This window comes from Trypanosoma conorhini, assembly GCF_003719485.1.
Source record: "Trypanosoma conorhini strain 025E chromosome Unknown Tco_14.4_contig_00197, whole genome shotgun sequence".
NCBI classification, from domain to species: Eukaryota; Euglenozoa; class Kinetoplastea; order Trypanosomatida; family Trypanosomatidae; genus Trypanosoma; species Trypanosoma conorhini.
In genome coordinates this window covers 17,808-28,829 of record NW_021704286.1, presented here as the reverse complement: position 1 = coordinate 28,829, position 11,022 = coordinate 17,808, and the positions used below count along the sequence as shown (strand labels likewise).

The 11,022-nt window shown below is 62.3% G+C and overlaps 2 protein-coding genes across 2 annotated transcripts, besides 6 other annotated features; both read left to right on the top strand.

Annotated features, from left to right (window-relative positions):
* Window positions 1–397: 397 nt before the first annotated feature.
* On the top strand, window positions 398–3,121 carry Tco025E_04046 (uncharacterized protein; the record flags this gene model as incomplete). The annotated part of the gene is made up of 1 exon (XM_029370959.1): window positions 398–3,121. One exon carries the CDS (start codon window positions 398–400, stop codon window positions 3,119–3,121), a length of 2,724 nt encoding a protein of 907 aa, XP_029228910.1.
* Window positions 3,122–3,582: 461 nt separating this feature from the next.
* Window positions 3,583–3,617: a sequence feature (A-rich).
* Window positions 3,618–3,641: 24 nt separating this feature from the next.
* Window positions 3,642–3,673: a sequence feature (A-rich).
* A 938-nt stretch (window positions 3,674–4,611) lies between these two features.
* Window positions 4,612–4,628: a microsatellite.
* Window positions 4,629–4,738: 110 nt separating this feature from the next.
* Window positions 4,739–10,513, top strand: Tco025E_04045 (uncharacterized protein; the record flags this gene model as incomplete). The annotated part of the gene is made up of 1 exon (XM_029370958.1): window positions 4,739–10,513. One exon carries the CDS (start codon window positions 4,739–4,741, stop codon window positions 10,511–10,513), a length of 5,775 nt encoding a protein of 1,924 aa, XP_029228909.1.
* A 348-nt stretch (window positions 10,514–10,861) lies between these two features.
* Window positions 10,862–10,878: a microsatellite.
* Window positions 10,879–10,906: a sequence feature (A-rich).
* A 70-nt stretch (window positions 10,907–10,976) lies between these two features.
* Window positions 10,977–11,012: a microsatellite.
* Between the last annotated feature and the right edge of the window lie 10 nt (window positions 11,013–11,022).

Genomic DNA, 11,022 nt, shown 5'->3' with positions numbered 1-11,022 from the left:
TTCTGTATTTTCCATTTGGTTTCTTTCTCTGCTGCGTCGTGGGACTCATTAATTCCCACTCTCTCCTTCCCTGTGTGTGGGCGTATGCGGAGCAGACTGATGCATCTATTTACCCCACACTTTCTCCATCCTTTTTCTTTGTCAGCTGTCGATGAGTGGGCGAGCGGATTTGTGTTTTTGTGTTGCCTGCCCCTCGTGGTTGTTGTTTGATGACTGCGTGTCTGCCGGGCGCGTAACGCCTCGCGCTTGGGGCGCCTTGTTGTGATTCCCTGCATCTCTTGCCTTGTTGCGTCTTTAGCTTCCGTTGAGCTGCACTCGGCGTGGAGGGTGCACTGGAGACTGACGTGGGCGACGCCGCGGCTGGCTGGGCGGCGCTAGGGGGTGGGCGCGTGTGCCGATGGCGACGACAGGCCCGGCCACTGCAGGGGAATGTGCGCCACCGGCGCAGTGTGCCGCGGCCTCGCAGCCGACGGGGCGTCGCTCGTTGTCTCCCGTGGGGGGCGAGTTGAGGTTGCCGGCGGTGGATCAGAAGTCGGCTTCGGAGGGGTGGGGCCGCGGGGGACGGCTGCGTCACAACAAGACGCGGCCAAGTGCGTTTCAGCAGGGGGAGTCAGCGCTGCTTTTCGTGGAGGACGGTACCGGGGATAAGCGGAGCGTCACCATGCGCGGGGGTGACGATCGCCCTGGCGACGCGAAGAAGCGGAACTTCTCGAAAAAACCGTCGGAGCGGCGGGCGAGGGAACCTGCCACAACTTTTACGTTGCCGCTTACGCTAGGGCCGCGAAGCGGGGCATCCTCCGCTGCGATGGGAGCGCAAACGTCATTAAGTGACACTCCGAAGGTGGGCACTGCGAGCCCCGGGGGGGATGCCGCCGCGCCGGGCGCAGGGGGCTCTCGAGGCGGCGGGCAGCAGCGAGGACGGCGCGTGAAGGGCGTTGTGGAGTATGACCCGAAGACGTACAGTGAACTGCTTCCAGCCACGCTTAGGATGCGTAAGGTGGGGGACGTGGAGGCCGGGGTGGGGCCGGGGGTGGCGGTCAGCGAAATGCTCGCGGAACGTGATGCGCGACACGCTAATCGTGGCGTGCTAGCAATGAATGGGAAGATAACCCAGCCGGTGCCTCTGCTGGAGCTGCAGGAGTTTGTGGGAACGATGAAGCAGTTGCAGGAGCGGGGAAGACACATGCGACGGCGGTGGAGACGCTACCTACCGTGTGTAACGGCGGTGAGTGGTGGCGCTGTCAGGATGCTCAGTGAGGAGGAGGACACGAGCTCGGAGAGTCTGCAGGACCACGACAGTGACGCGGACTTCAACGTGACGCTGTCAAGGCGGCAGCAGCAGAAGAGTGAGCTCACCAGGGCCGCGATTTCCTCGTGGCGGGAGGAGATGAACGCACTGCGGCTGCGTGGGGACAACGCCCGGGGCGCGGTACTTCTGCGGAATGAACTGAAAAGGAGCCGGCTCGAGGTGGAAAAGGCCCGTCAAGGCGCCACCCTCGCAAGCCTGCAGATGATTCACAGTGAGCCGACGGCACACGACCTAACGGAGGAGGAACCACGCCGCTCTTCTGCAGAGGACATATCATGGAGGACGGAAAATGAGATTTCACAGCGCGCCGCCGCCGTACCGGCTCCTGACAGTTTCGCTGCCGGGAGTGTGGCGCACACGAAGGATCGCAGCGGCACTCACAGTGATGGCAAAAAAAGCGCAGAGAGTGGCGCTGTGGGCGCTCGCACCAGCGCCCAACTTGATGCCCTACTGCATCGTGGAAAAGGCACGACGGTGTATGGGCTTGACCCCATTCGCAGGCGTGGAAGTTTCCAAACGCATTCCCTCTACCCGCGTGCTAGGTCGCCGCTCTCATCGCTACCGCATGTGTCGGGCTTCTCGTCTGCCATGAACACGTCTGCGCCCTGGGCACTTGATGCAAAGCAGAAGCTGGAGCGGCAGGCGCCTCACACGCGCCACGACACACAGCGAAGGTGGCGACCCCTTCCTGTTGAGTACGGCGTGGGGGAGCAGTCTAGCCTACGGTTCAAGGCGAAGGTGATGCAGGGGCGCCTGGAGGATTGCCGGTCGGACATACAGAACGGGGAGGACATTCGACGCACGCGTGAGCTCCTGCTAGAGCTGCGGCCGACACGAGCGACGCTGCTTGCTGATTCGCTCAAGCACTCTCAGGAGAACGCAAGGGTCATTCTTAAACAGCACCGTCGATGCATCTTTGAGAAGGTTGCGGAGAAGGACTCGGAGGAGCGAAAGGAGGCGTGCCTGGCATACGTGGACCTCTTGGAGCAGGTCTACTCCTGCGAGGTCGCCGAAAACTCGTTGGCCGCCGTGACAGGCGTCTTGCAAAGAGTAAGGGACATCATCTCTGTCTCGCTTACGCGCTGCAATGCGCGCAGCTACAATGGTCTTCTGAAGGATTACTTTCTAATAGAGCAGTTCACTGAGGTGCCCGTCCGCGACCTCCTTTGGCGGCTTGCCGAGCTATTCGATATGACAAGATCGCAGTACAAGGCTGCCCTCTGGAATGCGTACCAGGCGCTGAATACCCCGCGCGACTATCAGGCCCGCTTTCGTGAGATTGACCGCACTGTTTTGGGTATTCCGACGCCTATGGAGCGGCGGATTCGTCTCACGCTGCACCGCTGTCGCTTCCTGCAGGCCCACGCCTCCGTTGGTACTACGCACGTGCTTCCCGCGACAGGGGGCGAGCGGGCCAGGGACTTGGGCGAGGTTTCCGTGCAGATAAAGAGTGAGCACCAGGTGCTCCTCTCCACCGCGGTGCGGGCGCGCGTGTGCGGTGATGAGGAGACGTTTAGCTGGAACGTCTCCCGGAGAGACGACAAGTCTCTCCCTCTCTGCGGTGCGAATCTTATGGATCAGGTTTTCCGTCTTCATCTTTGCGAGAACACAGACTTGCGGGTGGCGCTCCTGCACAACGGCCTGGTGGTGGCGAATGGCAAGTTCTGCCTCTCCGACTGCACCTTCAACCCGCGGGGACTCGCGCTGCTCTGGCTGCGCCTCTCGGGCGAGGAGGGGGTGGAGGCGGAGGTCAAGCTCACCCTGGCGCTCCTTGGCGACAAGCACGCGCACAGGAAGAGCCGGCGAAAGTGAAGTTTCACGGCGTTTTGGCCGCCACGCAAAGGGCGGGGGGAGGGGGCAGCAGAGGAGCGGAGGAGCGACGAGCACAGGTGGTGCGGAGCGGACGAAGGAAAAAAAGTGAGTCGCACTCAAGAGCCGCAAAGGCAACCGAACAGAAGCCACATTACTAATAAGAGAAGCACGCACGCACACACAAACAAAAAGAAAGCAAAATCGTTGAAGCCTCTGGCATGGCGTGGTAAGGGTCATGTTGCGTGGCATTGACCCGTGGACATTTTCTGTTTATTTACTTCGTTTGCAAATGCGTCACTCTGTAGGATGGCTTGTTCGGGGTCTGAGGCTTGTTCGCTTGTTTTTTTTTTATGTTCTTCTGCAGTTGCCTGCTGTATTTGCTGTTGGGCTGGAATTGTCTTTCCACACACGCAGATGCGAATTTGTGAGGATGTAAATGACCGTGCGTTTCTATGTATGAGTTTTTTCTTTTTTGCTTTGTTTTTTCTTTCTTTTTCCCGTCTATAACTGGGCATGTGCCTTTTTTTTATTTTGTTTGTGTGTTGTTTTTTTCCCGTTCTTCCAGGCCTCCTCACGTCCGCCGCGACTCACCTGCCCCCTCACACACACTTCTTCCCTTTATTATTGTTATTGCTGCTACTACTATTTTACTTCCCGCAGCCTGTGGGCGCAAGGCGTGCAAGAAGGGCCCACTGGCGTGCAGGCCCGTAGTCTCACACACTTCTTTTTTTATTGCTGGTCTTGCGGATGACTGACCGGGAGAACGCCGTCAGGGCGCGGCGGAGCCCCTCCCGGCGCGGGATCGACGAGGGCCGTCCGTCACTGCTGGGGGAGATGCCCCGCATCCTGCAGGCCTGTGGCTAAACGCGTGGGCAGGGGTGGCGTTCCACAGGGGCAGGTTAATGCGTCCCTGCGTTTCGCTTCTCTTTGGCGGCGCGGAGTTTGCATTCGGCGGCGCACGACCGTTTCAGACGCTGTTGGGGCTTCTTGAAGTCTCTGCCCCTGCGCCTTGTCGCGCACCCTCCGTTGGTCCTCAAAGGCTTAACGGGCGCTTCTGCTGTTTTTTTACGCAAGGCTCGGACCCAACTGGATGTTGTTGCTTTTTCTTTTTGCTGCGCCCCGCGGAGGAGGGCGGGGCGCACTGGCGTGCGTTGGCACGAGTATCACAACCGATTGGCGGCAGTCCCGCTGCCTGACGCTCCTGTCGTGTTTTTCTCCTTCCGGCGTTCGGACGACAACCCGGCGGGGGCTCTGAAGGGCAGCCGCAGAAGTCCCCCTTTTGCACGTTGTGTTAACGAGAACGCTGCGTGTCTACCGCCGCTGCTGCGCGGCGCCGTGGGAGCGGGTGTCGCCAGCTGCCGCTGGACGACGCACTGTGGGGAGGTTGTGTTTGGTTTTGCAGCTTCATTGTTCGTTGCGGGCTGTTCCCACAGGCAAGCTGCGGCGCCGCATCTTTTGCTCCTCCTTCTTCTTTTTTTTGCTCTGCTCCCCGGCGGCGGCGGCGGCGTTCGCGGGGCCCGCGAGGGACTTAGCAGGGGGTGTAAGGCCGCGGGAGACCAGGCGACGAGGCAAACGGCGCGGGAGGGGAGCTTGCGGCTGGCGCCGTTGGGAAGTTGGATGGGGGGAGGGTGCAGGGCCGCCGTCCGTGCGGCCTCCACCGCCTTCGCCGCGCTGCGGCGGCGGCGCCGACTCCTGCCCCCGGCGACGCTGATGCAGCAGCGACGGCACTGCAGCGGCAGCTTCGCTGCGGGGAAACAGGCGTTTCACTACCGACCGCATCAACTCAGCGGCAAAAGCAGAAGAGGCGCCAACTCGGGCGCTGAGGCTTCTTTGGCAGCACCGGCGTCCTCCTCCATGCGCCTCTCCCTGGATTCTCTGGCACCACCCGCCACACTGACAGCGGACACCGCCGTAGAGTACCTGGCGGCGCTGCGTGGCCTGCACCGTTCACTGGGTATCGCCACATCGTCGTCACGCGTCCGTTGGCAAGCGCGGGAGTTTCTGCTTCGTGGCATGCCAGACCCGAATGCCAAGGAATTGCAGGCGCTATGGACGATGACAGAAGAGCTTGCCTGTGCGATCACGGTCTCCTGCGCATATTTTGAGGTCTCCATCTCGGAGTGTATGTATGGAACTGAAAGCGTCGAGTTTCTGCAGGGTATTTGGCAGAAGCGCCTGCAGGCATCCTCCGCCTCCTCCTCAGTGCTCAAGTGCACTTGTGAGGAGGCTGTCTTGCTCGGTCGGCTCACCATGGCGCTCCTGGAGCTTCTGACCAACCGTATTTTGCACGTAGAAGTAGACGAGTACGAGCTGTTGTCGCAGCTGCTATGCATGACACTCTTGCCTGCTGTGATGTCTGTGCTACAGGATGACGCCCTTTTTCACTCCTCTACTGGGGGAGCAGATGAAAATACTAGTGAGCTGACGGCCGCACAGGCCACTGCCTTCACCGTGCTGCTTTCTTCCCTGACGAAGGCAGCGGTGACACAGTGGGCTCGCCCTGGCAGTGACTCAGGGGGCGTTGTTCTCTTTGGCACACCGGCCGCGCCGCCGCGTCCTCCGGAGGGTGTTCCGCGTCTCCCGCGTGCGCTTCGGGTGAGCGTCCCTGCGTTGCCTCTGGCGAAGTTGGCGCGCGGCGTGCACCACTGCGCACGTGGTCTCCTGCCCGCGCAGGTGAAGGAGGCGGCACTGCCATTGCTGCGCTTCTTCACACTTACCCAATGCGTCCCGCTTTTTATTGTGCCGTGTGGTGCGTGTGTGCAGCACGGCGGGGACGATGGCGGCGGTGCCCAAGACACACACATGGTATCACTCGTGACTTCCATCACAGACGTTCTACAGGCGTCTCTGGAGCACCGCACTGCTTTCGTCTCACATCAAGTCGCAAACATTACCTCGATATACGCCCGCATCCTGTCGTTTTCTCCAAGAGACCCAGCGAGAGAGGCGGGAACGGATGGAAACGTTGCCACTGCCTCCGCGCAGTGGCTCATGTTCGAGAGCCTTATGATGGGGGTCAAGCGCAACCTCCTGTATCACGTGGAGCCGCTCTCGCCCACGGTTGTGATGCCGCAGCTGTGCGAGTGTGTGACGGCGTTTGCCAGAAAGTACCTCTTCTCGGACCTGGCTGCCTTGCTTAACGCACTTTCTAAGATTTTCCGAGTCGTCTGCGAGCACCACAGACGTCTGCGGGCACAGCCGCAGCAGTGGCGGCAGTCGCAGGGTGCCCAGCTGGACAGGCAGGACGCCGTGCGCTCTCGCTTCGAGCGACGCCGAACGACGGCTCCCGTCGCGACGACGAGCGAAGTGTCGACGGATGCGGGGCATTCATCCCCCTCCTCCGCGGCAGCAGCGCCGCCGCCCTCGTCCTCATCGACGGGTGTGTTTTTCGTCAGCAACGACGATATTGCGGAAATAGAGGGTGAGCTCGAGGTGCTTCTAGACGCGTGCGTCGCCGTCATGGAGCGGCACCTGCCAGCCTCCTGCAACAGTCGACAGGTGTTTGTCGCGAAGGCGTCTGCGCCGCATTCGGCTGGCCGTGAGGGAGGCGGCGGCGGCGGCGGCTCCACGGCGGGGCGGGAGGAGACAGGCGTCGCGCTTGCAGGGGTCGGCGCCTCACAGGCGAAGTCACTTGGCGGGAGAAGCCGCCGACTAAAAAAGACGGTCTCCAGCAGAGAACTTGTCATGATTGCGGAGGGCGTCCACGCCCTGAGTTGGCGCCCGTTCATGGCGTTCCAGGAGCGCCTGCTGACTCTCCTCTCCTCCCACGTGGGGCAGATGGAGGCGACACCGTCCGAATACGCGTGCCTCGTTGGGTACCTGCTCCGTGCACCCCCCGTGCCTCCGTCAGTCATCTTTCACTCCGTGGGGGATCGGCTCAGGCGGCTGATTCACGCAGAGGCAGTTACGGCCGCCTCGTCGCACGGTGTCGGTCTTGGCGGCAGCCAGGCGAGCACCGCGGCGGTTGCCACCGCAGAAGAGGAAGAAGGCGGCGGTGGGCGTATGGTGATTGCCGCGGCGCATGCTCGATCGTTGCAGGACAAACCGCTGGCTCTGCACGACGCCTGCGCGGTTGTTTTTGCCTTTGCGCAGAAGTTGAAAAAGTCGGCCCTCCCGTTGCTTCATGATCTTCTTGTGCGGTGCGGCCAGCGGGTGGTGGCTGCCTCCGGGTCACCGCCGGGGTTGTGTGAGGATGCGGCCACTTTCTTCTCGGCCTTTGCGATGTTTGTGGCAAGCGCCACCTGGGTGCTGCACCAGTCAGAGCCCTTTTCGGCGGGGGATCACGTCCTGGCTTTTATTGCGACCTCCCGCGACCGTGCGGCTCAAGTTTTGGCGGCCATGGCCCCAGAGGAAGGGAGTCACGCGGCGACGGCCCGCCTCCCCCTCAGGGAGCTGGCGTACGCGTGTATGATGCTGGAGCCCTCCCGCGGCTCCGGGGGGGATGGCCCCCTGGCACAGCTCCGTCGTGGTCTGCGCGAGGCGTACACGGTGTGCGGCTCCCGCTGTGACAGCATGGAGGTGGCGCAGTTTCTCGCCGACTACCTCGCAACCACCGCAATGACCATGTCGTATGGCGACTCTCTGACTGCGCGGGAGGGGGCGGCGCCGCCGCAGCTCTTGCCTTGGATGATTGCCTCCCTGCAGCTGCAGCAGCGGCTTGCCAGCAGCACGCGAATCCTCATTGTGACGTTCTCTCCGTTTCTTGCCGGCGGCAGCGACGAGGAGGTGGCGCGGATTTTGCACGTCACCCGGATGTACTGCCGCACCTTCGCAACACTTGTCACCACGCTGCGGCTGCTGCGTGCAGCGAAGGTCGAACTGCTGCGCGAGGAGGCTGTGCTCGCGGTGGTGCTTCGCAAGGTTGCACAGCTCACGCGGCGCACGGCACGCCCACTAGAGTTGTTTCAATTTTTCGAGCTCTACGGCGACTGCCCACAGTTGGTCGCCGCGTGCCTGAGCGAGCTTCTGCCAGAGGCGCAATGCTTCAACGCGATCAACGCCTTTGTTCCCATCGTGCAGGTAAATGCCGCAGTGCGGGCGGTGCGACGACTACGGCAGCGGGAGCTGCGGCAGCGTTGGCTTGCCGCAATGACCCCACTTATTCTCTCCGCCGTCTCCTCGTCCCGCGAGCCCCTTGACGTCGTGCTGGAGCTAACGGAGTGCATCGGCAGCGACGACCCGGGGCTATTGCAGGCTGTGCTTAAGTCCTCCGCCTCGATGCAAGTGATTCATGAGACATTCAGCTACACCGTGCCCGGGGACGTTTTGCTCCGTCTGCTTTTGCAGCTCCAAAGCGTCAAGACATCGCACCCGACCGTGCGCCGGCTGCACGCGGCGTCGCGAAAGCTGCTGCAGCGGGGCAACGTGCACATTCCGCTGGAGCAACTGGCGCAGGCCATGCTGCTGCCCTCCCTTGAAGGGACAACCCTTGGCAGGCGACTACAGAAGCTATTTGTGTTTCGCGTGACGACCCTCCTTGGCGCCACGCGGCCGCGTTCCGCACGCCGCAAGGAACTGCCGGAAGCAAAGTGTGACGAGGACCCGCCCACCACGGCGGAGCGACACTTTCACTGGGACGAATCCTTGAATCGCCTCGAGCTGGAGCACTGGATGGCGCTTCTGCGCTTTTCCCACGTGGGGGAGCCGTCGTCGCACCGCCTGGTGATGGCCATCAAACAGGACAGGGATGCCACCGCCCAGCGAAGAGGGAAGTCGGCGTTCTCAGCCTCCGCGAACGGAGAAAATGCGCCGGCGACGGCGGAAGCAGCGGCGGCGGCAGCAGCAGCAGCAGATGTACCCGCTGGGGAGACGCCGGAGGGGCACGCGGGAAGCAGCGAGGTTGGGGAAAGGGCTGACAAACGGTGTCGCAGTTTGGCTTATTTCTACGCCTTTTCGGACCACACCATTTTATGCCTGCGCCGGGCTTTGGGGGCGTTTCACTTCATAACGCTTGTGTGCGAGCTGCTGCGTCAGGCCGCGTGTTTGTCTCCCGAGGCGGCGTCTGCGCAGGAGCCCGCGTCGCGTGGGCGTCGATGCATGTACGACGGCAGTGCCTCACCGCTCTCGGATGCGCGCGTGTGGCCGTTCCTGCGGCTCGCGGTGGGGTTGGTGGAAGAAATGTCGGCCGACTTGGGTGAATTTCTGCGGCGCGAGCAGGACGAGCGACGGCGGTTGCACTACCGCGAGGAGGCGGCTGCAGCCGCCGGCGGCGTTGAAGAAGGGGCGGAGGTTGTTCTGAACGTTGGGGCGGTGTTGGAGCTCCTGCGGCTGCTGGACGCCTACGATCCGCCGCTTCGTGAGCAGCGACTACTGCTGCATCTGCAGCTGCCGCCGTCGTCGCCCGCACCGGCGGAGGCGCCAGCTCTCTTTGCCGACGCCGTGCAGCTTCCACACCGCCATCTTTACCGGCTGCTGTTGCAGCTGCCGCTGTACTGGGGCAAAGAAACCCCTGCGGCGACGCCTGTTGACACGCCGCGCGTGCGTCTGCAGAACATATCATCTGTATTTGATTACTGTAGTGCGCCCCCGGAGTTTGACTCGCCGTTTGGTGCGCCCGACCCCTCCATGGAGGCGCATCGCCGCCTAACGGGCATTTTCGGCACCGATCGGCCGCTCATCACAGATGTGTGGCTTCCACTCCCCGCACTGCGGTCCCAGCAGCAGCAGATCGACAGGTCTGTTAAGACGCAGCTCTTTGAGGCGCTGATGCGTTGCCTGGTGCGCGACGGGGAGTCGCTGGCCGCCACAAGGTCGCGGCTTGCGGCACTCGGTCCGCGCGATTTGGCCTGCGTTGCACAGACGTGCCTCCGTGGCGACACCGGGGATGCCGTGGGAACCGATGCCCGCGACAGGTGGGGCGAGGACAGTTGGCGGCGCGGCAGGAGGGCAGAGGCGGTGACTGCCCTTGAATTGCTCACGGACATGCTGCCAAGTGCCACTGCGGAGGACATTCACGACGTTGTCATGGTGCTTCTGCCGCCCCCATCCGCCGAGGCCCGGCGACACGGCGGTGACGGGCACGCGTCACATGCACCGCCGCATGGCGAGGTGGCGGAGGTGCGACGCTTCCTCGCCCACGTCGCTGTAGTCATGGGCAACGACACGGAGCGGTTCCCGCTGCCACTGCTCTACGGCATTCTTCTGCGCCTGCATGAGCCGCACCGCCTCATCGCCCCTGCCGCGGCGCAGATGATGCTAACAAGCCTCCACGTGGCCGATGATGCGACGAGGCGACAGCACCCGCAGGAGCACGAGGAGGAAGCGGCGGCGGTGGAGGAGGAGGGGCCGGAAGAGGCCGTCGACGGGCCAAGCAGGAAGAGGTGCTACACGGCAGCCGTTGCCCTTCTACGGAGTGTCGTCGCTTCCTCATCCTCCGCCTCGTCGTGCGCGTGACACGTGTCATTGCGGCGAGGGCCGCTGGGGAGAAGCGCACGCGGCCGCTCTTCACACAAAACCGAGTTTTCTTTTTGGTGCGTTCTTGCGCGGCCATTTTTTTTTTGGCTATTCCTGGGGCTCTCGCCCTCTGCCCACTCGCGCGCGCGTGCCGCAGTGCGTGTGTGGGGGGGGGACCCCACCGCACCGCGTGGGGGCGCATTAAAGCAGCCACGCAGCCACAGCGAAGAAAAATAAAAATAGAACGAAGAGGATACGAAAAGTAAGACATGTAATTATTTTTTTTGTCGTGCCGTTTGTGCACTTGGGTGGGGACGGATGGCGTGGGCGCACCCTGCGTGTCTGCGGCTCCTCCTCCTCCTCCTTTTTCTTTTCTCCTTTTTTCTTTTCCTTCTCGCGTACTGGTCTGACGTGTGTGCGTGTTGCAGGTGCTAGTGGTGGAGGGGTCCCTGGGGATTTGCGGCAAACACAAACACACACACACACACACCCACACACAAAGGGGAAAA